This window comes from Camelus ferus, chromosome 9 (genome assembly GCF_009834535.1).
Source record: "Camelus ferus isolate YT-003-E chromosome 9, BCGSAC_Cfer_1.0, whole genome shotgun sequence".
NCBI lineage: Eukaryota > Metazoa > Chordata > Mammalia > Artiodactyla > Camelidae > Camelus > Camelus ferus.
Window position 1 is genome coordinate 15,464,748 of NC_045704.1, and position 26,663 is coordinate 15,491,410.

At 51.4% G+C, this 26,663-nt stretch overlaps 1 protein-coding gene across 5 annotated transcripts; it reads left to right on the top strand.

The window, feature by feature from the left end:
- The first annotated feature begins 2,144 nt into the window (after positions 1–2,144).
- EML2 (EMAP like 2) lies at positions 2,145–24,978 on the top strand. 5 transcript variants are annotated; one of them, XM_032485773.1, is made up of 22 exons: positions 2,145–2,379; positions 4,879–5,097; positions 5,191–5,314; positions 5,500–5,604; positions 7,535–7,563; positions 7,773–7,902; positions 11,191–11,340; positions 11,846–11,915; positions 12,002–12,112; positions 13,235–13,330; positions 14,353–14,487; positions 15,292–15,391; positions 17,752–17,906; positions 18,065–18,190; positions 19,831–19,962; positions 21,391–21,458; positions 21,728–21,816; positions 22,050–22,147; positions 22,629–22,716; positions 23,148–23,243; positions 24,104–24,234; positions 24,557–24,978. In XM_032485773.1, exons 1-22 carry the CDS (start codon positions 2,208–2,210, stop codon positions 24,680–24,682), a joined length of 2,550 nt encoding a protein of 849 aa, XP_032341664.1. In that variant the 5' UTR covers positions 2,145–2,207; the 3' UTR covers positions 24,683–24,978. The 5 variants fall into 5 exon arrangements, 4 of the variants coding, with proteins under 4 accessions (XP_032341664.1, XP_032341663.1, XP_032341666.1 ...); XM_032485772.1 differs by lacking the exon at positions 2,145–2,379 and adding an exon at positions 3,968–3,992; XR_004322297.1 differs by lacking the exons at positions 22,050–22,147; positions 24,557–24,978 and having other exon boundaries at positions 2,193–2,379.
- The last annotated feature ends 1,685 nt before the right edge of the window (positions 24,979–26,663 follow it).

Below are 26,663 nucleotides of genomic sequence, written 5' to 3' on the forward strand. Positions count from 1 at the left end.
AGTGGAGGGTGGGAGAAATGGGAGTTTGAGAGGCAAGGAATCTGGGTTCCTGCTTTGTTTCTATTATTAACACAATTAACTGGGATCATAAAATGATAATGGCCCACATCTATTTTGGTCATCACTTTGAATGCATTATTGATTTTACATAGTAGGTGTTCACTGGGAAATGAATAGGAGTTGCTATCATTTATGTGTACCTACTGTGTGCTTTACATGTGTGATTTACTTATGTGGCCTGATTGGGGCTCATGGAGTGATTTACACATGTGTGTTTACATATGTGCCCTCACTGGGGCTCATGGAGGATACAGGGACAAACTGCCAACATCTTCCGACAACCTTCTAGCTCCTACAAGATCTGTTGGTCCTATTACCTCCCTGACCTCATCTCCCTCCTACTCTTTTTTTCCTCCCCTGCTCCATCCTCATCAGTCTTCTTGTTGCCCAAGAATATGCCAAACTCATACCTACCTCTGGACCTTTGCACTTACTGTTCCCTCTGCCTGGAAAGCTACCTCCAGCCCTCACTCCATGAGTGATTGCTTCCTTCTTGTCATTCACATCTCAGCTCAAATGTCACTTCCTCAGAAAGACCTTCCCTGGCCCCACTGTCTCTAAATCAGCCTCATCCTCCGGTCCTTGATCATATCACTCTGTCTTATCTCCCTAACCACAGGATCTGAAATTATCTTAGGAGCTCTGTCCCCGTTTCTTCATCTGGAAAATGGTGATGAAAACCGGGCTTGAAAAGAAAAAAGGCAACAACAACAACAACAACAACAACAACAAAGAAAACTGGGCTTGAGGTGAAGATAATGGAGTGCTTGGCACATAGTAAGTGCTCAGTAAACATTAGCCATTATTATTTATTTGTTTTGTGTATTGTGGTTTGCTTCCTCTGCAAACTGCAAGGTCCATGAGGGCAAACTCTGGGGTGACTTGCTTATTACTGAAACTCCAGCACCTAGAACAGAGCTTGACACATAGGAGGCGTTCAGTAAACATTTTTTAATGAATGAAAGAAGTGGGCACGATATGATCCCCCACTTTCCAGATGGGGAAACTGAGGCTCAGGGTCACAACCAGAAAGTGGTGAAGTTAGAATTCAAACCCAGGTCACTATGGTTCGAAAGCTCTGGGTTTCCACGGTCTGCCTCTGTCCAGAGCTATTATCTCTTCCGCTTTGGGCTCACTTCCCCTGCCTATAAAGCATTGCCTCAGTCATTTCTAGGTGCTGACCCTCAGTGGGGACTTGGGGAAATTGGTCCAGTTTCTTTAAATCCATTGTCAGGTTTTCTACCCTCCCTTCTTCCCCCAACCTCGGAGCCAGCTCCAACTGACACCACCAGTCACCCAGACATCACAGCTGGGCCTATGTCAAAACCCGGACTGGATGATAAGGTTGTGGGAGATGAGAGTTGTAGGGGAGGGGCTAAATCCCTGGGGCGGTGGATAGGAAAGTGGAAGGCTAGGTTAGGGAGAGACTAACAGACTTGTGGGGAGGGGTCTAAACTCCGGGGAGGAGCCAGTCCTATCAGGAGGCCAGGGTCTAGGGCTCTGGGCGAAGTATCAACGCCCTGAGATGCTTAGGGGGCGGTGCCAAAGGCTTTGGGGGCGGGAATAGAACTTAAGCTCCAGGCAGGTTTCTGGGGGTGGAGCTAAGAGTCCTGAGGGCGGGTGTAGATAGAATAAACAAGGACTCTAACAAATGAGCTAGAATAAGAGATTCAGGGAGGAGCTAGTGGCTATCTGGGAGGATTTGAGGCTCTAGGGTCGGGCTCTAGTCTTGCAAGGGGGCCTTTCGAAAATTCACTAAAAGATTAGGGAGTTCTGGGGGATATGGGAGTGTCTTCTTACACCCTATCTTGCCTTAAGAGCCGGGGGCTACGCTTCAGGCAGAAAAGCAGAGAAGGCCTTGCCCCTTCCAATCCTTCTGCCTCCCTATTGGCGGAGTAGCCTGCGCGACAGGCTCTCATTGGTCCTGAACAGTCGAGGAAGGGGTCTAGAGAGAATATGCCCGGTTGTGGGCGGGACCAGACAGTACCGAGGGGGATCTCAGCTCAACCAATCCGTGCCCAAGAATCGTGTTGGGGGGCCTGGCAGAGGGTGTCCCGACCCCCCCCCCCACTTCTGGGCATCCTGGGGGATGACCCCGGTGCCAGGCCCCGCGCCGGCCGCCTGATGCCAGGCGGGCCGAGCCGGGGATGCTGGAACGAAGGGCGTTGCTATGGCAACGGGAGGCAGGGCCTGGGGGGGGAGACCGGGCCCGAGCTGGGGCCGGGGGGGCCAGTGGTGGCTGTGGCGGGGCGATGGCGGAGCGCGGCCCGGCCTTCTGCGGCCTCTACGACACCTCCTCGCTGCTTCAATACTGCAACGGTGAGACCCCTCCTCAGTTCCGATCCTGGCCCCGCCCAGGGCTGAACCTATCTCCTCCTGCCCCAACCTCCTCCTTCCAAGTCCTCATCCTGGCCCCTTGCTGAAGATACCCCTTTCTCCCCCAGCAGGACTCTGACCCAAGAGCAAGGTCCCTAATCCCCAAAGCCTTGATCCCAGTTCCCCACCCTCTTCGACCCTATCCTTTTTCGGAGGTGGCTGAACCAAGAGAAGGGAGCAGAACCTTCAGGATCTTGGGGTTGAAGGAGGGAAGGCCTGGGGAGGTCTGGAACTCTGTCTCTCCTATCCCTACTCAATCCTCTGGGATCCTCGACTTTCTCCCTGGCAGGGGGACAGATTAAGGGGACAGTTGGATTTGGTATTGGTTTGTGGGCTGGGTAGAATGACCAGAGGACTTTGCCTCCACTCTACCCCCCAAATCCTCAGGCGTCGCCCCTCCCACCCATTAGGACTCACTTCTTGTCTCTAGACATATGGGTATGGTACAAGAAGTGCCACTGTGGGTGTCAGGCCCAGATGAGGGGAGCTGGGGAAGAGGGAGAGGAGAAAAAGTGGGAAGTCAGGGGCTGGTTTCTGGGCGAAAGGTCTGATAGTGAGGGAATGGTCAGGAGAGAGCCGGGAACTTGAGTCATGGTGGGTGGGGGGTGGGCAGGCCAAGGCTTCAGAACACAGCTGGCTCTCTAGATGGTGCCTGAGGGCCTAGGTGAAAGACGATAACTTCTATTTGGAGGCTCACTGCTCTGGGCGCACATAAGGGAACACTGGAGTTGGCAGAGGACCAGAATGCTCATTTTTGTCTTCCACTGCCCCTCTAAGAGGCAGGATGACAGGGTGCCTAAGCCTGGGTCAGATACTTGTTCTGCTGCTGAAAGGCTGTGTGTCCATGTGCAAGTAACTTCATCTCTCTGGGCCTCGGTCCTCTTCCACCTCCTCTCCTCCAAAAATGGGAATAACACTACAGCCTCTAGAGTTGCTGGGAGCACTGGGAACCATAATAACAGTTAATTATATTCCGGATTTATTGAGCACATACCAGAGCCAGGTAAGGTGCTAAGGATTTTGCGTGCAGAGTGCCTGCCACATGTAAGATCTCTTTTTGGGGGGTAGTATTATTAATGGTAGGTAAGAAGGTCTCAGCACAACTATGTGATTGGGCCTTCCTGCACCTCACCTATTGGCTATGTGGCCTTTGGGGAGTCTCAGCACACTCCCCCAACTTCCATCCTTAGTCTCCTCTTTTGCAAAATGTGATGCCCACAGGACCCTGAGATTCCTCTTATGAGTTCCAAGTCCTGAGAACACTCTCCCTTTGACCTCAGGAGGCCCCTACCTTCCAAAGCAGCTTGAGGCCCCAGACCAGAAAGGCGCTGGTTGGGGGGCAGGGCAGGCGAGGCCCGTCAGGCGATTGGACCACGCAGGGGAGGGAGGGGAGGGACAGACGGCTGCACTGCGGAGCCCAGCGGACGGGCGGGGTGGCCTACAGACACGGGATGGCAGATGCTACCTCCATACCCTGTTCCTGTTAATGCTACCACCTTCATTTCCACCCGGCTGGGAGCCAGGGCTTCCTCGGTGGTTGCCAGCAATGAGTCTGGGTATGAGTGGTCTGAGAGGGAGTGGGGAGGAGGGGACCACCTTGGTCCTCTGCCCCTCCCACTTCGGGAAAAATGGGCCGAGGAGTAGGGGTGGCAGGAGATGGAGTTATTTAGCTGCACCCATGGCCTGGAGAGGAGAGGGAGAACCGAATAAGGGGTGTGGGGTACAGAAGCTAAGTAAAAAATGGGAAAAGAGGGGAGAAACTCAGGTTGCGGAAGATAGTTTTGGTGTCAGATCCCTGCGGGTATCTCCCTTCCTTGGGTCTCTGGTCTTGGATGCTCTGCCTGCAACTCCCAAATCTGCCGCCAGGGGCCGCAGAAATTCTGTCCTTGCAGCAGGCTCTGGGGTCGAACCCTTCGGTGAAAAGAGAATGGAAAGGGGAGGAACCAGGCACGACCTTTTCGGCTTGGAAAGTCTTTGAAACAGAGGGAACTTTAGTACCCGATAGTACGCGATAAAACATTGATATTCGTTAGAGAATATTGGAGCTCGATTCTAGAATGTTGGTGTCACCAGAAAAAGTTGGTGTCATCCTTAAAATGTTGATGTCACTCATATATATTTAGCATCTTAGTCATAGAATCTTAAAAGAGTCGAGAGGCTCTTGATTCGTGGACTCTTAGAAGGTTTGAGAAGAAGGGACTTCCCTAAGGTCACACCTCTAGGGCGCTGCGGCAGATGCGAGTGTGCGGGCAAGGGCTGAAAGTGGTGGGGATTTCCTTTCCCCTTTCTTGGCCCACATCCAAGCGTCCCAGCCCTAGGTTGCTGGAGAGGAAGGGGGCGTGGCTGGCCCCCTGCTTAGACCCGGGAAGTTGGGAGGGACACCTCACCTCCGGCGTTGGAGCTCCTGGGTGGCCCTGCAGCCTGCGCTCCCTTGCCTTCCAGATGACAATTTGTCAGGTACAAGCGGGATGGAGGTGGACGACCGCGTGTCGGCGCTGGAGCAGCGGCTGCAGCTGCAGGAAGACGAGCTGGCGGTCTTAAAGGCGGCGCTGGCTGACGCGCTGCGTCGCCTGCGGGCATGCGAAGAGCATGGCGCTGCGCTGCGCGCGCGGGGCACCCCCAAGGGCCGGGCGCCTCCGCGCCTAGGCACCACAGCCTCGGGTATCTTCGCTAGACTGGACGGGTGAGATGGGAAGGGGCTGGGGCCTGGACCTCATACTCACTCTGTTCTGTCCTCTAATCCCATCCCTCTAGTATGTCAACTCTTGAAAGGCCTTCCTACCAGGACGCCTCTCAATGGCTCGGGACCCCCGCGGCGCGTGGGCGGCTATGCCACGTCCCCCTCCTCTCCCAAAAAGGAGGCGACCTCCGGGCGCAGGTAAGGCACGGAAACCGGGATCCTCCAAGACCCCGTGGGAGACGGAGGCTTTTTGTATGGAGAGGGGATGAACTCATGTGCCCGAACTCCAGCACTGGAAGGTCCTGGGAAGTTCTCTCCTGCCTCCGGTACTAGCCTGCTGCCCTTGCAGGCTCCGTCCCTAACTGTGTGCTTTTTATTCCCAGTGTCCGCCGCTACTTGTCACCAGAGCGCCTCGCCTCTGTGCGCCGCGAGGACCCCCGCAGCCGCACTACATCCTCTAGCAGCAATTGTAGCGCCAAAAAGGAAGGGTAAGTGTCCGAGGCGGGATGGTGCCACAAAGGGTGGGGTCAGGACCCCAGTTAGGCTTGGAAAAGGATAGGGAATTTAGGGTGATGCCCCAGGTCACGAGATGATACCTAAAGCATGGTCATCTAGTTCAAAATGCGGAAACGGTGCCGGAGGCTCAGAGGGACCAATCTTGAAATAGCGTGGTCAAACTGGAAGGCATGGAAAGGCGGAGCCAACATTGAGGGGAGTGGCCAAATCATTAAGGGGCTGGACTAGAACAGAAGAGGTGTCCTCTGGTGGGTCAGCCAGAGTAGAAGTTAGAGAGGACCCAAGTTTGTGGGCGTGGCTATGAAGGTAAAGAGAGAGTCCCCATTGAGTCTCAGGGATGCGGCCAGGGCAGAAGCCTCAGAGGTGTTTCTGCAAGAAATAGGGTAATCAGAGGGAGTTGTGTGATTGGAATTTGAGGGCGTTGCCAGAGGGTTAGCCTGGGCAGAATCAGAACCTGAGGTGAGGGTAACAGGCTGAGACCGGGTGGAGGATGCAAGAAGCTGGAGCAGAGAGTAGGGCATTGCCAGGTGGAAACGGGCGTGGTTTGAAGGTTGGGCGGGACCACAGGTGGGCGTGGTTAGGTATCTGGAAACCTGATAAACGTCAACTCAGGGACTGGGTCAGATGAAAGTGGTCGTAGTCAGAATGCTTAACAGGACCTGAGGCGGGTAGGAGATAACGTGGGGGAGCGGTCAATTATCAAGAGGCTGGGTCCGCTCAGGGACAGGATCAGAAGGAGAGGTGGGCATAATCAGAATGTTGGGCGTGGTCAAGTTCCCGGAGGCGGGGCCATACTGAAGGTCTGGGCGAAGTAAAAGCCTGAGTATGGAGTCCTGATGCAGCGGGCGTGGTCAGGGCTTGGGGGGCCGGACTAAGGCAGGACCAGAGTCGAAAACCACACATTTCAACCCCGCTCAAATAGTAGCAAACAGGTACATAGAAGAGCTATGTGCCAGGTACTACTCAAGGCACTTTACATGAATTAACCAATTTAAACCTCGCAACCAGCCGGAGGTAGGTACTATTTTTATCCCCATTTTAAAAGTGAAGAAGCCAAGGCCGAGGTTGGGCAACTTGTCCACACCGCTAGGAAGTGGTAGAGCTGGGGTTTGACTTCAGGCAGACACGTCCCCTAGCCCATGTTCTCAAAAAAAAAAAAAAAAACCCACTCTTCCCCACCCCCCAAAAAGAGCCTGGTATCAGGACCCCACAGCCCGGGATCTGAGACCCACTGTGACCCGCGGGCTCCGGGGTCGGCCGCGGAGGGCGGGGCAGGGCGCGGCGGCGCGGGAGCCTCCCAGGGCCGGAAGCGGCGGAGCCGGTCCCGGCTCCACCCCCGGCCCCGAAGCTCCGCCAGCCGCCGCCATGAGTAGCTTTGGAGCTGGGTGAGACCCTCTCGCACACCCCCCACCTCCTCGCGCTCCCGGGGCCTGGATCCTACTAGGTCACCCCCTTTTCCAAGGACGCAGACCCGCAGACAGCACTTCTTTCCGTCAGCAAAGGAAATGTGGAGACACGCCCCTTCCCTTAAACCCTCACCTCTTCCCTTGCAGCTTTAAGCCTGGGGCGCTGTGGGACTGGGGGTGGGGAGCTTTGGGAGAACCGTGCTGATTAGGAGGGAGGGGGTGGCTTGTGATCCCCCTCTTCCAGGATCGCGTCCCTGCCTCTTCGTGCTGTGTGATCTTTGGCGATCACTGCCTCTCTGGGCCTGTGTCTTAGGCTCTGCAAGATCAACCGAGCAAAGCACACGGCCTGCAGAGAGGCAGAGCTCCGCTCCTTACTCGGCCCCCATTGTTCTTCAGAGACCTCCAGGGAGCGAAGGGATGGGGAAATAGTTTCTCCCATTTTCTGACTTGGCTAATTAGGGCTTTTTTGGCTTCTTTTTTGGTCCTTTCCTCACAGGAAAACCAAAGAAGTTATCTTCAGCATGGGTAAGTAGGGAGAATGGGAGGGGCTTGCTGGAGTGAGAGGCCAGCGCTGGAGGTCAGGAGATCTGGCTACTGGCTGGGCCTTCACCCCTCTGGTTTCATTTCCCTTATGACCTTTTATAAAAAAAAATGTGAAGTCAGAAGGGGCGAGGAAGTAAGGTTGGGGACTGGGGGCTGGGGGCAGCACCTGACCTCTGGGGGTGTCCTGGCAGAGGAGGGCTCCGTGAAAATGTTCCTGAGGGGCCGCCCAGTGCCCATGCTGATCCCAGATGAGCTGGCACCCACCTACAGCCTGGACACACGCTCTGAGCTGCCTTCCTGCCGTCTCAAGCTGGACTGGGTGTATCCTGTGGCTTTAATCCCTTCCTCCCACTCCTCCCAACCCCCCTCCCCCTCCAATCCGAAAGAGGCAAAAGCGCTTCTCCTGTGAGACTTCTGATAGAGGGAAAGTCTTTGAACTTAATGAAAGTGAGACTTCCCAGGCCTCTGTGGCTTGAGGAGTCAGGAAGAGCCTGGAGGTTACAGAGGAGGGCAGGCTAGTGACATGACTTTTTATGATTCATTAAAGCAGCAAATGTGTGCTGAGTGCCCTCCACCTGTCAGATTCCCTTCTATATGCAGGCTGTATTCACTGAGCTCACCTTCTAAAGTCAAGGAGACAGAAACCAGTGATTCAATAAATAAGATAATCAGTTGAATAATAAATGCTGGGAATACAGTAACTAAGCTCAAGTGAGAGGAGTAACCAGGTTTCTCTGAGGAGGGCATCTGAGCTGAGAATTGAACAACTGGAGGGCAGCATAGGGAGAACTGGAAGAAGAATATTCCAGACAGAGTGTGTGGCAGGTCCAAGAGCTCCACAGCCAGAGTAAACTTGGTATATTGGAGAAACAGAAGAAGTTGGTTAGGAACTTGGTCTTTGGAGTCTGGTAGAAATGGGTTGAAACCCCAGCCCAGGAAGGAGAGTATAGGTCAGGGGTAGAGCATGTGCTTAGTATGCGCGAGGTCCTGGGTTCAATCTCCATTTTAAAAAAGTAAAGAAAGAAAGAGAGGGAGAGAGAGAGAGAGGGAGAGAGAGAGGGAGGGAGGGAGAAAGGAAGGAAGGAAGGAAGGAAGGATGGAAGGAAGAAAGGAAGAAAGAAAGAAAGAAACCCCTGCCCAGGCTCTGGGTGGCTGCATGACGCTGGACAAATCACCTTGCCATTCTGTGCCTCAGTTCCCTTCTCTGAGAAATGGCTGTCACGACTTCAGATTCATAGGCTGTGAAACTGTGCTAAGGTGCGAAGCTCATAGTATGTGCCCCATATCAGGGATTGATTAGAATAATAACTAATCATTATTGAGCACTTATTACATGCCAGGCACTGTTCAAAGTTCTTTCAAGTATAAATATGTTGAATAATATGATCCTTCTCTTCTGTAGAATTGAGAATATATTTTTACAACCAGTGGCCTCTGAGAGCTCTCAGAGGCCTGCAGCTTAGGAACTATTACCCCCATTTTCCAGATGAGGAAACTGAGGCCAAGAAAGGGGACCAAGCCCTGTCCTAGGAAGTCAGATTGGATCTGAGGCAAGAACTCTGACTCTGAGCCTCAGGCCTTTTCCCAAAAGCAGACTGGGGCTTGGGACCAGCATCCTGGGGACCTAGTCCCTCTCCTCTTCTCTTGGCCTTGGTTTCCGCTCTGGGGTAGGCAGGCATGTTGGAGGTCAGAGCCACTTTAAGGCAGCTGGAAATATTCATGGGAATCAAAGAATACCAAGCTGTCATGTCAAGCTGGGCTTGATAAGCAAGCATCAAAAGAAAAGCAGCTGAGAGAGCAAAAGTTGATGTGGGCCTCATTCCCCACCCCTGACATGGCTGTAGGGTGGAGCAGTTTCTATGGGGTCAGGGATACACACATTGATATTCATTCAAATGTTTTCTGAACATTCTGGGGCCAAGGGCTGGGGTCCAGTGGTCCCTGTGACAGTGTCTGCCTACCTTCCTGGGCTCGCAGTCCAGTGTGAGGACTGAATCCATGAAAGCGGCAACTCAGAGTGGGCAAGGCTGGGATAGGGGAACCCAGAGAAGGCAGCTGACCTAGCCTGGGGATCAGGGAAGACTTCTCAGAGGAGGAGTTATAGAAGTGAACAAAACAGCCCTGTCTTGGCTACTCAGTCTCATTGAGGAATAGGGGCAGTCTCATTGAGGAATAGGGGCAGTTAACAAATTGATCAGATAAGTATTAACTGGGATGAGTCTTGTGGAGGAAGTGAGGCTGAGGCTATGACAGCTGAGAAGGGTGACAGGTAGCTATACTACATCTGCAAAGGGAAACGTTAGTGCCAAGACCTGGTGGTGGTAGGGATCTTGACATTTTGAGGAATTCCAAGGTCAGAGAGCAAAGGAGGGCAGAAGCCCTGCTGAAGCCAGGGAGGGGCGATCCAGGCCAGTGGGAGGAGCTTGGGCTTTCTCTTAGGGGCACTAGGGAGCCATAGAAAGTTCTGAACAGAGAAGGGTCACATTCCTTTAACAAATATTGAATTCATGTATCTGCTGTGTGCTAGGCCCTGATCTGGGCACAAGGGATACATCAGTAAACAAAACAGATGGAGATCCCTGCACTCCTGGAGCAGACACTCTAGGTGGGGAGACAGAGAATAAATTAAACAGATAGCATGTGGGATGCTGATGAATGCACTGTGGGAATATGGAAAGGGCAGGGGGACGGGGGCGTGGAAGGTGTGTGTGTTCTGGTTTGTGATTTTAAATAGCCAGGAACTATCTGGGAGAGGCTGGGAAGGCCTCTCCAAGGAACTGACAGTTGAGCGGAGACTTGAAAAGAAGGTGTGAGAGCCAAGGAGAGAGGAGGAGGAGGAGTACTCAGGTGGTGGGATCAGCAAGTGCAAAGGCCCTGAGGTGACGGGTTGAACAAGTGGAGTGAGGAATCAGGACCCAGATCAGGCCAAGCTCTGTGCTTGGGCTTTCAAAAGAATTTTGACTTTTGCTCTGAGTGAGGTGGCAGCCATGGGCGAGTTCTCAGCAGAGGAAGGATATGAACTAACTTAGTGTGAACAGGTTTTAACAGGATCCCTCTGTGGGGAGGAAGGTAGCCAGAAGGTTGTATTAGTTTCCTGTGGCTGCTATAACAAATTAACCACAAACCTGGAGGCTTAAAACAACAGAAAAATCTCACAGATCTGGAGGCCAGAAATTTCTAGTCAAGGTGTCAGCAGGGCCATGCTCCCTCCAGAGGCTCAGGGGATAATTTGTTCCCTGTCTCCTAGCTTTTGGTGGTGGCAGCTGGCAACCTTTGGAGGGGCATTCTTTGACTTATAGCTGCATCACCCCAATCCCTGTCTGATTCACCCCGCCTTCAAGGACACTTGTCTTTGGATTTAGGTAATCCTGGATCATCTCATCTTGAGATCCTTAATTACACCTGCAAAGACTTCTTTTCTAAGTAAGGTCTCACTCAGTTTCCAGGGGTTAATATTTTGGTCAACATATTTTTGGGGGTACCGTCATTCATCCCCCTACAGTGGTAAGAGTGGGAACAGGAAAACCTAGCACCGATGACTTTAATCTGGTGGTCAGTCAGCACTTGCAATGCAAAACAGTTTCCTTAACCAGCCCTGGGCATCTCCAGCTACGGCTACCGCGGCCGAGACTGCCGAGCCAACCTTTACCTGCTGCCCACAGGGGAGATCGTGTACTTCGTGGCCTCCGTGGCCGTGTTGTACAGTGTGGAGGAGCAGAGGCAGCGGCACTATCTGGGACACAATGATGACATCAAGTGGTGAGGCCTGGGAGGAGGATGCGAGAAAGTTCCCACTCAGGGTGCTGTTAAGGGCGATGGGCGGGGCCAGGCCTTGGCTGGATTCAGGGGGAAAAAATGTGAATCGATTAGCAATATTTCGGATGTTGGTGAATTCACTCAGATGCCTGGGTTTTTCACATCTTTTGAAAACTTCAGGTGGGCAGCCCAGATAATCATGCAGTATGCTGGAGCCCCATGGTGGCAGCCCCTTTAAATGGATGTGTTCTGGCCATTTGTGGTAGGGACTTGAGCCAGGTGGGCACTTGAGTTACAGATCCCTGGCCTGAGTCTTGCTTCTGAGCCAGGGTACCCAGTGAGGATCCCCTATTGAACTAAATAAGTGTTTACTGACTGAATAACTCATTCAGCCAGGTTGAGGAATGAGTTACCAGGCATCCGGGACAGTGGCCTACTGCAGGAGGGGTTCTGGGCTGCTGTGAGCACCCTCCTCCTACTGAGCTCTGTCCATCTGTCCTCTCCTCAGCCTGGCTGTCCACCCTGATATGGTCACCATTGCCACTGGACAGGTGGCGGGCACCACTAAGGAGGGGAAGGTAACAGGACCTGGAGACTGGGATGGGGTCGCTGGGGGGTCAGGCAGCTGGGCCCCCCAGGTAAGCGGCCTTTCTCTTTCCTGCAGCCGCTGCCACCCCATGTACGCATCTGGGACTCCGTCTCCCTCTCCACCTTACACGTGCTGGGCCTGGGCGTGTTTGACAGAGCTGTGTGCTGCGTGGGCTTCTCCAAATCTGTAAGTCCTGTGTGGGCTCTCACCTGCCGCTGGTGCAAGCACTAGCCCCTTCCCACCTGCCCCTTTGGGCTGGAGACCACACTCTCATCGTGATGGCCTATGTTTGGGCCATGCCCACTGGCAGACATTCCAGGGCCTCCCTGCATGTGCCCGCATTTGTGGCTTCACAGCTTAGCCCTTATGAGGGGACCATTTGTCTTGATTTCCCCCAAACTCGTCTGTGACCCTTTGTGGATCAGTTAATGCTTTTTGCATTATTTTTCACACTACCTTTCATTCTGGAAGGGTCCTTATCCTTAAGCATTTTAAGCCCAGCATCTAGGGCAGGGCTGCTCCTTCCTTGTACCATCCTAAATGGGTGTTGGCAGGTATGCGGGAGATAAGTACAGAAACTGATAGTAAGCCTTGAGGAATTTATAGAACAATTTGACATTCCTACAACATCCAAGGGTGTGATTGGTGGACCTTTTTTTTTCTAATCATATTTTACATTTTTATCATATTTTACCAAAGTATTGGCTGCAATGGATGGGGGAATAAAAAAACAGTCCTTTAAAAAAAAAAAAACAAAAAAACCCCCAGTTCTCCCACAGACAGTTTAAGAGCCTCACAGGTTTTCTGAGACCTAAGGAAACGCTTGAGAGCTTTGGGGAAATAAAACTATTTTGTTGCTAATGTGTGTATGGGAGGGGTGGGGGCAACTTCGCAAGATCAAAATTAACCTGTGCTTAACTAAAAGTGTAAAAAAAATATTATGCCAACTTTGTTAATTGTTTAATTTCATGTCCATAAAAGTCATCCCATATGAAAATGCAGGTTTGATGCTCTAGTAAAATTTCCTGACTCTGTGCCAGCTGCAGGGAAATTATAGCTGAGGGGGATTAGATGAATTTATTAAGGAGTCACTTCAAAAGGAAAATGATAAACAGTCTTTAAAATGTGTGTGGCCCTGGATGGGAAGTGTATTTTAATGTTTCTTTTAACTGGGGCCAGGGCCTTTGAAAATCTTAAAACAGGCCTGAGTTGTTAATGCCCCAGTAGGCAAGGTGCTGGGGGGCTGAGTTAGGGGGTGGTGGATCCTGACCTACCTGCCCGTCCCCCCATCCTCTCTCCTCTTTCTAGAATGGTGGCAACCTGCTCTGTGTGGTGGACGAATCCAACGATCACATGCTCTCTGTGTGGGACTGGGCCAAGGAGACCAAGGTGGTAGATAGCAAGGTGAGGTAACCCTTCCCAACCCCCCCCGGGGGTGCCCCTGTGAGACTGGCCAAATCTCAATGTTTACAGGTCTGGAATCAGATAGATTCATGTTTAGGTCCTGGTTTTGCCATTTGCTAGCTGTGTGGCTTCAGGCAAGTAGCTTGCCCTCTCTGGGCCTCAGTAGCCTCATTTGTAAAATGGGGATAATGGTAGCATCTTCCTTGTAGGGAAAATTTGGCTTTGATGTTGGGGTATAGGCAGCAGGGAGCGGACCAGGCCCACCAGGAGGCTCGGTATAAGGTGGCTGCTGATTCTACAGTCCTGCAGTGTCCAAGACCGACTTTGACTTGCATCTCTGGGCAACAGCCTATTTTACTGGTGAAGAACCTGAGGCATGGTAGAGGGGACAGCTACTTGCCCAAGGCCACATGTCCGTTCTGGGCTTGGGGGCAAGACACCTAGGGTTGGGGCCCATGGTTTGGGGAAGAAGTAGTTGAGAGACTCTGGGCTCTGGACTCAGATATCAGTGAGTAGGACACAACTACTTTGCTGTGTGGCCTTAGGCAAGTGACTTTCCCTCTCTGAGCCTCACTTTGTCATCTCTAATGGGAGGCACTAATGAGCCTTACCTTCAGGGTGCTGTGGGGTTAAATGAGTTAATGGTTGTAAAGTGCTTAGTAAAGTGCTTGGTGCAGAGTAAGGGCTCTCCAAGTGTCTGCCTTTATGTTTTTTTTGTTTGCTTGTTTGTTTTTAATAGAGGTACTAGGGATTGAACCTGGGACCTCGTGCATGCTGAGCATGTGCTCTACCACTGAGCTATACCCACTCCCCTGCCATTATGTTCATGAAGAAAGCAATCATGCTTTCACTGCCCAGCCCTGCCTCCTATACTTGAGTTTGCCTGTATAGGAGAGATACAGGCAAGTCGGGTGTGCAGTGCACAACCCACACAGCTGTATAGGGCAGTCCTTCCTGGAGTGGGTACGGTGGCCCTGCTCTACTTTGAGGTCCTCATTTAGAATCTCCCCCATGCCCTAAAGTGCTCCAACGAGGCCGTGCTGGTGGCCACCTTCCACCCCACAGACCCCACTGTGCTCATCACCTGTGGGAAATCCCACATCTACTTCTGGAGCTTGGACGGAGGCAGCCTGAGCAAGCGGCAGGGCCTCTTTGAGGTGAGTGCCAAGGGTACAGGGACAGGGTGGCCATGAAGGAGGCTGGCAGGGACACCCAGGCAGACAAGAAGACACTCCAGAGGTTGGAGTTTCCAGGGATGCTGAGGCCTGCTGGGGCCTCAGTTCCCTTGTTCATACCAGGAGGATGATCCTCCTTAACTCTCTGAAGTTGTGAGGATTCAGTGGGATGAGGAGTACAGCAGCGCCTAGCAGACAGCAGATGCTCGATAGATGCGTTGCTGTGCTTGTCGAGATTCTGGATAAACACAGGGAGGTCAGAGAGAAACAGAAGGAAGCAGAGGGTCCCAGAGAGAAGACTCAGGTGCACCCCTGAAAGGGCTCCCCTGCCTTTGGGGAGAGTTGGGGTTTCCACCCCAAAAGGGGAGGCCCTGAGAACACCAAGGCACAGATGAAGATGAAAGATACTGAGGAGTGGGTGAGGCAGGGCAGGGAGAGGGACCTAGAGACAGACAGAAGAGGGGGAAGGAGGGAAGGAGGCGAGGCAGGCAGAGAGGGGAAGCCCAGGGGGCAGAGAGAGGGGAATCCAAGGGGAAGACAGCAGGGGAGACCAAGGACACAGACTGGAACAGAAGTCAGGGAGAAGAGAGGAAGGGGGACCAAAGGGACAGTGTGGTCAGAAACTCTAGGTGATGTGATGGTCCAGAGGTGGGGTGCTCCACACAGGGCCACACCCAAAAGCAGAGAGGTCATCCCCTGGACCAAGGTCTTGGGTGATGGGTGAGCTCTGGGAGGCCACCTGGCTTCAGCAACCCTCTGACATCTTCCCCTTCTCCCCCACTTTAGAAGTACGAGAAACCGAAGTACGTGCTGTGTGTGACCTTTTTGGAGGGTGGCGATGTGGTCACCGGGGATTCTGGGGGGAACCTCTATGTCTGGGGCAAAGGTTAGTGTCATCCCACCTGTTTGGTCCCCAACGCAGTCCTCCCTGACTCCCTTTGGCTGTGCCTCCCTTCCTTGGACCCTGCTGCTGTAGAATGTATGATGCAACAGGCTAAATCTTTACCTGTCCAATTCTAACACCTCCATCAAGGCTCAGCTCCAGTATCCCCCATGCATGAAATCTTCACTTACTTCCCACCCTTGTCCTCTGCAAATCCCATGGTAGGGATCAAGTCTGAACTGTAAATGAATGGGTTACCCCAGTTGTGGATGGATGGATGGATAGCTGGACGGATGGATGGATGGATGAATGGAGGGGTGGTTTGTCCCAGAGCAATGAATGAATGAATGAGGCAATGAACGAATGAAGGGGTTGTTTTAGTCAATGAATAGAAGAATGACTATGCTGTCCTCCCTAACAGGTGGGCAATTAAGTGAATGAACAATTAAATAAATGAATGTTTGTTGCCAGAAAGGATGACTGTTTATAAATGAATAGGTCTTTTCCCAGGCAGAGTGATGAATGAATGAGTTTATTCATTCAGTCATCAAAACACTTTCTGGAACAATCAAGTATTCATAATACATTAATTCATTGACTCAGGTAACCATTCGTTCGCAGTAGTGGGAGGGGAAGGGAGTGGGTTTCGGAGTTGCAGAGGCTTGGATTCAGGTCTCAGCAGTGCTATGTGCTCTCTATGTGGCCTTGGGAGAGAAGTGGCCTTGGGAGAGATGTATCCTTTCCAAGACTCAGTTGCCCCATCTGTAAAATGGTTATAATATCACTTCCCCATAGAGTGGTTTTGAGCTTTCCTTGAGATTAGATAGCTGAGAGTAAGCTCTGGGTAATTGGCCGTGTGTGTTTCCCAGCAGACTCTAAGCTCTCTGAGGGCAGAGACTGGGTCTGATTGGTTTCATATCCCCAGTCCCACCCCTGGGTCTGGCCTGAGGGGCTATAGGAGGTTGGATGGGTGGGTGTTTAGAAAGATAGGTGGACAAAATGACATGTGTACACATGGCACCACTTCTGAGTCTCGAAGGATGGAATTGAAGAGAGTTGCTCTTTCTTCCTCTCCGCTGAGTCCCCATCTATGGTCTCACGCCTTCAGTTTTGTCTCCCCCAATTCAGTTTGTTCTCAGGACCAAATGTAAATGTAACCCTGCCCTTCCCCTGCTGAGCCCTTCCATTATCTCCCAGTTCAGTTCCCTCAGGACAAGGTCCAGGTTCTTCACTGAGGTCTCCGAGACCCTGCACGGTCTGGTCCTGCCTTCTCTTGTCTCATGCACGTTATGCTTGGTCACATCAGATTTCTTTTAGTTCCCCAAATAGTCCATGTTCTCTCGCCTTTTGCACAACTTGTTCCTTCTGCCTGGAACACTTTTCTACCCTCTGTTGTCCTAGCCAACTCCTACTCAACCTCCAGATCCTTGCTCAGCTGTCCTGTCCTCCAAGAAGCCCTCCCTGACCCACTAGATTAGGTGCCCACTATGGGATCCCACAGTCTCCTGGGTTTCCCCATCCCAGCCCCAACTACCTTGGGTTGTCACTGACTAGTAGTAGGTCTATCTCTGAAATTGGGCTGTGACCCACATGAGGGTAAGATCTGAAATTGTCTTCATCAACACTGTGTCCCCAGTATCACCCAGCATGAGGCTGGGCCCAGAATAAATTGTAGTTTAATCATTGTTGATTGACTGGATGAATGAATAGATGGTTAGATTGACAGATGAGTGGATAGATGGGTGAATGGGTAGATAGATAGGAAAAAAGATGGAAAATGGGTGGATGTTTGGATAGAAGGATGGATTGACTGGTGAATGGGTAAGGAGAGGAAGGAGGGTGAATGAATGGATGAGAGGTGGATTGATGGATGGGTGGGACGAAGGACAGGTGCGTGGCTGGATGGATCAGTAGATGGGTGAATGGACAGATAGAAGGATGGATTGACTGGTGAATGGGTAAGGAGAGGAAGGAGGGTGAATGAATGGATGAGAGGTGGATTGATGGATGGGTGGGACGAAGGACAGGTGCGTGGCTGGATGGATCAGTAAATGGGTGAATGGACGGGTGAGTATATAGATGGATGGACAGACTGGTAGATAACTGAGTGGATGAATGAATGGATGGGTGGGTAAATGGATCAAAGGGTGGATGGGTAGATGTTAGTTTAGATGGTTTATTGGATGGATACTAGGGTATATGAATAGATGGTGTGGATGGTTGGGTAGAGGAGTGGGTGGAAGAGTGGGTAGAAGAAAAGGTGAGTGAATAGCTGGATGTAGGATTGCGAGTTTGAGGTGCTTTCCTGGGGTCAGTACGGGGGCAGCTTCCCCATGCTGACCTTTGACTCGGCCACCTGGCAGGTGGGAACCGTATCACACAGGCGGTGCTGGGTGCCCACGATGGCGGCGTGTTTGGGCTCTGCGCCCTGCGGGACGGGACGCTGGTGTCCGGAGGGGGCCGCGACCGGCGAGTGGTCCTCTGGGGCTCTGACTACAGCAAGCTGCAGGAGGTGGAGGTGAGGAGGGCGAGAGGCTCATATGATGGTGAGGAGCCCTCCCTCAACCCGACTAAGGCTCCTAATACTAGACCCTTCTCTCCCAGCCTGTCTCCCCTGCCTCCACCTCCACATGTGTCCCCCACTCATATGCCTGCCCCACCCCCTTGCCCACCCAGGTCCCTGAGGACTTCGGCCCTGTGCGCACCGTGGCAGAGGGCCGGGGAGATACACTCTACGTAGGGACCACTCGCAACTCCATCCTGCAGGGCTCTGTCCACATGGGGTTCTCACTGCTCATCCAGGTGAGTGTCTCTTCTGCATCTGCCCTACTCCCTCCCCAACCACCTCTCTTCTCTTCTCTGCATCACCCATCCCTCCTCTCCTACTCCCATTTCTCCTCACCTCTCTGCTCATCCCTTTTTCTCTGGCCTGGTAAATACCACCTGCCTTCCTTCATTTGCTCCCGACCCATAACCCCACTTCTGCCCTAGGATTCCCTCCCCAGAACTCCCAGTGGTCCAGTAATGGGTTAACCTCTAGCCCAGCAGAGAGTCCCTGGGACCCTGCTCCAGCTGTGCTGCCCCCTGCCCTTCTGACCAGAGGGTGTCCATTTCTGTTGGTAGGTGCCCTGGCAGGTTGTCACACAGGCAGCAATCACCATTGGCCACACATCTCCCAGGTCTCCAGTTCCGAGGATCTAGGAAGACCCTCTGGAGTCTGTTCAGATGCCCACCCTTCCCTCCTGGTGTGCCAAAACTACCCCACATCCAATTAAAAAACTCACCTACCAAGGGCAATACAGTATGATAGTTAGGAATATGAATTCTGGAGCATGACTGCCTGGGACTGAAGCACAGCCCTGTTGCTCACTCGCTGTGTGATATGAGGCAAGTGAGGAACCTCTCTGTGCCTTTATGAAATGGAAGAAAATAGATCTGACCTCATGGGGTTTTGTAAATCCATGAGTCAGTTCAGATACAGCATTTAGAGTGGTGCCTAGTGCAGACTAAGTGCTCAAAGAGTCTTGGCCAAAATTACTCCTTGTTCAGTGTCCTCCCTTCCTTCATTCCTACATGCATTTTCCTTCTCATAATGTAGCTGAGATTCATGCAGCTGCGTTTAGATTCCCCACCTGGCTCTTGTGTCCACGGAAGAAAAGGAAAACAAGGGCTATAGAGATTTCCTAGGTGTCCCAAGGCCTGAAGGGACCTTAAAAGACCCCTAATAGTAGTATCAATATTATACAATATTAATTACATTATTAATATATTACTAGAATTTATTATTTAAAATTAATCATTATAACATCAATATATAGTTATGTTGATTATTATTGTTAATTATTTAATGATATATTAACAGTTTATGTTATTACTAATCATATTAGCCACTTCCATTTTATGAGCATTTTGTGAGCATTTTGTGCCAGCCTCATACACTTTCCTCCAGTCCCACTTTCCATCCATATGATTTGATCAAGCAGAACAAGGCCATGAGACACACAGTGATTGGGCCCATTTTACAGAAGATTAAACTGAGGCTCCAAGGAGAAGTCACCTGCCCAGGTGACTGCCACAGTCAATAAGAGAGAGCTGCAGTTAGACCCACCAGGCTGTGAAGGGTTCTCATAGCATCCTGGGTGCCATCTGACTCCTAAGGTTGAGATTCTACCCACCATGTCTCTTCCCTCCCACTGTGCAAACTGGAAAGCAGAGGCCTGGGGTGAAAGGCAACATGTACCTCAAGCCCCACACTGGGGCAGAGGTCTGCCCAATTGTAGCCTCCTTCAGACACACTGGGGAAAGGGTCACCTGTGGGGCAAAGTGTGTTCCTGGGGCTGGTCCAGCATTTCTTTCTGGCGTCAGACTTTGGTGTGGGCTGTGGGGGATGCAGAAGAAAAGCCTGGATTGATCTTCCTGCTGTCATCTCTCCTTTCCACCAGGGCCACGTGGAAGAGCTGTGGGGCCTGGCCACGCACCCCAGCCGGGCCCAGTTTGTGACATGCGGGCAGGATAAGCTGGTGCATCTGTGGAGTGCAGAGTCCCACCAGCCCCTGTGGAGTAGGATCATCGAGGTAAGGGGACAGAGGGCACAACAGAACCATCTGTTTCAATGAGTCAGGGCTCAGTGCATCCAAAGGAAACCACATCTGGTCTTTTTAGGTAAAAGAGGATTTAACGCAGGGCATTGAATGCTTAAAAACTCACTTGGAAGGGCAGGAGGAGCGAGTTCTCACATGGAAGGAAGCCCAGAACAACACCACAGAGCTGACTTACCAGAGGAGCTGCTGCCTCTGCCGCAGTCAGGAGGGTGGGGAGTCAGGAACCACGGAGTTCAAGAAAATGCCATCATCATAGCTGCGATCTAGGAAGCTGGGGGTTGTGGTCACTGCAATTGTTAGCTCTAGAGCTATACTATCCAGTACCTGTGGCTCAAACTTAAATTAACTTTAAAATGTAAATAGAATTAAAAATTCAGCTTAGCATACCAGTTCTCTAGCCAGGGCATCAGAACACATCAGAACCACCTGGGAGTTGTTAGGAACCCAGAATCCTGAGCCCCAAGCACAGGGAGTCTGATTCAGGAGGTCTGAGTTTGGTCCCAGAAATCTGTGGTTTATAATGAGCTCCCTCAGGTTATTTTAATTCTGGCTGTCTGCCGACCATGTCCGACACTGGCTTAACTCTTTACCCACGCCATCTTTTTAACCTCTCCCCTCAACCTCCACACAGCAGTGGGGATGATGGATTCCCCAGGCTCACAGAAAGGTAAAATCTCTTGCCCATCAGGACAGTGTAATTACAACCATAACAACCTTTACTGAGTGCTTCCCATGGGTTGTTATACTTACCAGCTTACTGTTTTAGGACTTCACACCCTGCTTGTAACAACCCTGAGCAGTGTGAATTGATGTTCTCCATTTGAGGCAACCAAGGCCAGGATGGGGAAAGTTATTTGATGTCACAAAACTAGCAAGTGTCAGAGCCACAGTTTGAAGCCAGGTCTGATTCCTTAGTGCACTGTTGCCTGCAAATCATACAAATGCCCTCCCAAATTTAAAAATGATAATACCCAGGGCTGGGGGTTAGAGAAAGCTATGGGGAAACAGGCACTCAGATATGCCTGGGTGATAAGTCGATATAATTTTATGGAAAGCAAATTGGCATGATACATCAAAAGGCTTAAATATATGGCTACCCTTTGGCCCAACAATCTCACTTCTGAAAAATTCTCTAATGAAATCACCTTGGATGGATAAAGCTGTGGGAACTTAGAACAGGAGTGAAAAGGGAAAACAGTGACAGGAGGAATGTTTTCTGTTCAAGCTGACATGTTAAAGGGATGGAGAGTGGTTTCCAGAGTATCCGCGGCCGCAGGATACTGGAGAGCAGCAGAGGAAGGTGGCCGCCTTCATGCTGCGCTGGCTCTGAGGCTGGGGAATTGTGGGCCAGATGGATGGGAGACTGCAGCTCCCAGCCCTGCCTCTTCTCTCCCTCCTCAGGACCCTGCCTGCTCAGCTGGCTTCCACCCCAGCGGCTCTGTCCTGGCAGTTGGCACGGTCACTGGGAGGTAAACCTGAATTGGGCATTTGGGGAAGGCTTCTCTGCTCCCCTCAGGAACTATCCCTTGATCACCACCCCCTTCCCTACAGCCCCAAAGCCTACAGAGAATATTAATTAGGTACCAACTGTTGACTAGGCCTTGATCTCCCCACATTCCTCTGGAGTCAGCCTCTCCCAAATCTTTTCTGGGGTCCCTTCCTCAGGCCTGGCTGGTTGCCACCCTTCTCCACCAGATCAGCTCACTCCTCCTCCCCCCACCATGCCTTTTCTTTAAAGATGGCTGCTGCTGGACACGGAGACCCATGACCTGGTGGCTATCCATACAGACGGGAATGAGCAGATCTCAGTGGTCAGCTTCTCTCCAGGTAAGAGGCGGGGCCAGGGACCTTGGAGAGGCAGGGCCTGGGAACTGAAGCTCAGAGTTACTGGCAGGAGGAATGGGTGGAGCCCGTGTGGCACAGCCTAGGGGCGGGGCCAGGACTGCAGTAGGGATGGAGCTTGGGACTACTGAGGAGTCTGGGATAGTGGGGAGGCTGAATCTGAGAGAGGAGGGGGTAGAGCCTGGGTGCCTCCTCATAGCCCCCTCCCCCTCCCCCAGACGGGGCGTACCTGGCCGTGGGCTCCCACGACAACTTGGTGTACGTGTACACGGTGGACCAGGGCGGCCGCAAGGTCAGCCGCCTGGGCAAGTGCTCGGTGAGTGGGCAGCGGCCCCCAGCCCGCCCCGCCACCCCATCCAGGCGGTGCAGAATTAACCAATTTTCTACCTCAAGGGAGCACAGCTTCAACACTCAACTGACTGCCCTGATCAAGTCCAGGAGTCTTAGCCCCGCCCACACGTTTACCCTCCTGTTTTAAGCCCATCCCTTGTGTAGCCCCGCCCCTCACGTTCTAAGCACACCCTTTGTGTAGCCTGGCCCCTTGCATTCAAAGCCCGCCCCTCTGTGTCTAGCTCTGCCCACTTGTGTTCTAAGCTCTTTTGTCTAGCCCCGCCCATCACAGTCTGGCCCCGCCCATGGTAGTCTGGCCCCGCCACCCATGCTTCAAAGACTTGTGTATCCTTCCTCTAGCCTCCTGTGTTCTTACCATACCTCTGTATTTTGCCTTCTACCCATCCTGGTCTAATCCCCCCTGCTCCAACCTCCAGCTCTAACTCAACCCCTTCCCTCCCCTGCAGGGCCATTCCAGTTTTATCACCCACCTGGACTGGGCCCAGGACAGCAGCTGCTTTGTCACCAATTCTGGGGACTACGAGATTCTGTACTGTGAGTTCTCCAAAACCCAAAGGCATTCCTCCTCCAGTCTCCCTATTATGTGTGATTTGCATAGGCTTCCCTGGGTTCTGGGATAGGGGGCAAGGCCCTTCAATTCCCTCTCCTCTGGCTGGTGTATTCAGGGGCTGTTCTAACTGACTGGTCTCATGGCTTCTGATTTTCTCTCTGGTGGACTCAACGCTTAAACAATTCCTCCCCTTCCTGGTTGGATGGATGGGGTACAAGTTTCTAAGCAGATACCCTGCTCTGGCCTTGGGGTGTCATCACCCAGGATCTAGCCCCCTCAGCCAGTCTGGAGAGGTAGATTAAGCCCTGGAACCTTAGCCTCTGGTCTCAGACCTCAGTGCCCGTTGTCTGTGAAATGGATGTGTTAAGTCAGTAGTTCTTTCTGCTCTGAACCCCTCCCCCATTTTCTGCCCCAGGGGACCCAACTACGTGTAAGCAGATCACCAGTGCAGATGTGGTGAAGAACGTGGAATGGGCCACAGCTACTTGTGTCCTGGGTTTTGGCGTGTTTGGTAAGTTCTGGAATGTGGGGAAATCTTGCTGAGGATAGGAGTTTCAAGAAACATCCCTGACTAGTGGTTTTCACAGTCTCTTATTACCTCCAGGCTGGAAAACACATCCCTTTACACATGTGAGCAGCAATATGTGTGTAAGAGGAAAGGCTAGGATGAAATGGCAACTCAGGTTCCTTAGAATTGTAATGAAGTGAAACCAAATGAGTGGTGGCGCCTGGCCCAGAGAGATTCACAGGGCTTCTGTCCCAGCCACCCATTTATTCAGGCCTTAGTGCACGTAACACATACTCCCTGAGCACCTCTGCCCATCTGGGCAGTGCTGTGACACAGTGGTGACCATGACAGCCCTGACCCTGCCATCATGGGTCTCACAGTCCAGTGGAGGAGACAGACTTGTCCCCAGCCTAGGAGGGGGTCACGGAGGGCTTCCTGGAGGAAGGGGCATGGTCCAAACTGGACCTGGAGGATAAGGAGTTACATTCTAGGGTGGCAAAGAAGGAAAGCAATCTTTAGGAGAAGGGAATAATAGCTGTGTATAAAAGCCCAGAGGTGACAGCTTGGTATTTGGAGAAATGCAAGAAGGCGGGATGGCTAAATCATTGCAGGGTTCAAGGGAAGCACTGGTGAGGATGAGGCTGGCGCAGCGTAGGGGACCAGGCCAGGCAGATCTTGAGAGTGAAGGTGAGAAGCCTGGGAGAGTTTGAGCAATGGAGGGATAGGGTCAGATACGCATTTCCAAAAGATTGTTCCAGCTCTCCTCCCAGGCTAGAGAGGAAATTGGGGAGGCTGGGGCTGGGGCCTTCTCACCTGGCCCCAGCTAACATCTTTCCACCACCCATCCCCAATCTTGTCTGCAGGGATCTGGTCCGAGGGAGCAGATGGTACTGACATCAACGCTGTGGCCCGCTCCCATGATGGGAAGTTGCTGGCTTCGGCTGATGACTTTGGCAAAGTCCACCTGTTTAGCTACCCCTGCTGTCAGCCTCGAGTGAGTATCTCTAGGGGGCTGGCAGGGTGGAGGTAACAAGCAGCACTGGGGACAAGACTAAGGAAGTCATTTCTGGGCCTCAGTTTCCCAATCTGTACAAGGAGGGCAGCAGCTTGATCCCAAGAGCCTTAACCTGAAAGTTGATAAATTTCCAAGTCTGTAGTGCTAAAGCTCTGAGCATCTGCATTATGAGATCTTTGGTTCTTTTATCCTATTAACTCAAGAAATATTTATTGATCATCTGCTATATGCCTGGGCACAGGGGCTATAGCAGTGAACGAGACATATGACCCCCCTTCGCTTCCTTCTTTCCCTATCACAGGCCCTCAGCCACAAATACGGCGGACACAGCAGCCATGTGACAAATGTGGCCTTCTTATGGGATGACAGCATGGCCTTGACCACGGGGGGCAAGGACACCAGTGTGCTGCAGTGGCGGGTGGTCTGAAGTGGGAGGAGGGGTGGTCTCAGGAACGTGGGGCCCAGGTAGTCAGGTGACAGAGCTGGAATTCTATTTTCGGGAGATGTCTATTGCCGAGTAGAGTAATATATACCCAGAGTATGTCTATAGCAAAGGGGGTTATGGGGGCGGGAGGGTGGACTGACAGACAGAAGTCTATTTATCGGGGTGGGAAGAAGAGTCACATTGCTTTGGGGGAGCCATTAGGGTGTTTGGTTGGGGGTGTTTTTTAAGTTTATTATTTTATATCATCCAGAAATAAAAACACGTGCACTGAGATAGCATGTCAGAGTCTGTGTATGTGGTTTGTCCATAGATTGAGTGTGTCTATAAATGTATGTGAATGGCTGTGTGTATGTGTGTGTATTACAGTGTTTGTGATGAGAGATCATTATTAGGTCTTTTTTTTAAGTTTTTAGTGGGGAGGTAATTAGGTTTATTTATTTATTATTTATTTATTTTTTAATGGAGGTACTGGGGATTGAACCCATGACCTTGTGCATGCTAAGCTCATACTCTACCACTGAGCTATATTCTGCCCCCCCCCCCATTATTAGGTTTTTATTGGCCTTTAAGCTTGACAGAACCCAAACGTGCTCTAACTTAGACCAAAGGAGGACTCAGTTGGCCCACATTGGCAAACAAGGAAGGACAGTTGTCCCCTCTGGTCTTAAGGGCCATCAAACCAAGGATTTGAGGACAACCAGGATACTCTGTCCATACCTTCTCTGTGAGTCAGCATTTTTCTCTGGGACCAGCACTCTCCACACCACACAAGGGTGGCACTGAGCAGCTTCAAAGATCTTATCAACCAGCCTTGGGCTCCAAGTCCAAAAATCCCGGGGAAGGGCTGTGATTGGCCCAACTGCAGATCAATCAGCCTGGCCTGTTGGTTGGTCTACTGTGATTGGCTCCACTTGGGTGAAGACCAGCCCTGGACCAATGATTGTGGCCAGGAAGGGAATTATACAAAAACATGGAAGCCTCTACTTGAACCACAAGGCTGAAATAGGGCAAGGAAAGTTTTCAGAGTAGTGGGCTGTGGGATGGGGTATGAGGACTCTGGGTTGCAAGAGATAGAAACCTATCATAAACAATAAAAAGCAGTTGCCAGGTCATAGAACTGGGTAGTCCAGGATGGGCCCAGCTGAATTCAGGAGACTTAACTGTGGTGACCGGCATTCTTGTCGGGGATTTCTCAATTTAGTCTCTATAACCCTGAGCAAATTTTTAACTTTTTATTGGTGTATGTTACACGCAGAGACATACAGTCATCATAAATGTATAATCACAAACTACTTCCCATCCATGTAGCCAGCTCCCAGATGAAGACAGAGAACATCCTCAAACCCCAGAAAGCCTCATCATGCCCCCTCCTAGTCATTGCCCCTCATAATCACTACCCTGACTTCTCACATCATAGAATTTTTAACCACTTTTGTACTTGAAAGCAAAAGTCGGCAAACTGTTTCTGTAAAGGGCTAGATATTAAATATTTTAAATGTAATGAGCCCCCCCAGTCTCTGTCCCAACTAACTCTGACATCATTCTGTGAAAGCGACCACAGGCAATGCGTGAATGAACAGCTCAGCTGTGTTCAAATACAACTACTTATGGATCCTGAAATTTGAATTTCTTATCATTTTCACATATCATAAAGTACTATTGTTTTGATTTCTTTGGAACCATTCAGAAGTGTGAAAACCATCTTAGCTCATGAGCTGTACAAAGACAGGCAGTAGAAAGGATTTGGTCCACGGTTGTAGTTTGCCCATTTTTGTTTTAAATAGATGGAATCATAGAGTTGTATGAACTCTTTGAGGCCTGGCTTCTCCCCTTGAGCGAGTTTCTTAGCCTTTTAGGGCCTCAGTTTCCCCATGTCTGAAAATAGAAGTTAATAATAGCACCTGCCCCACAGGAGTGCTGTGAAAATGAAATGACTAAACACGAAAAAGCTTAAGACAGTGCC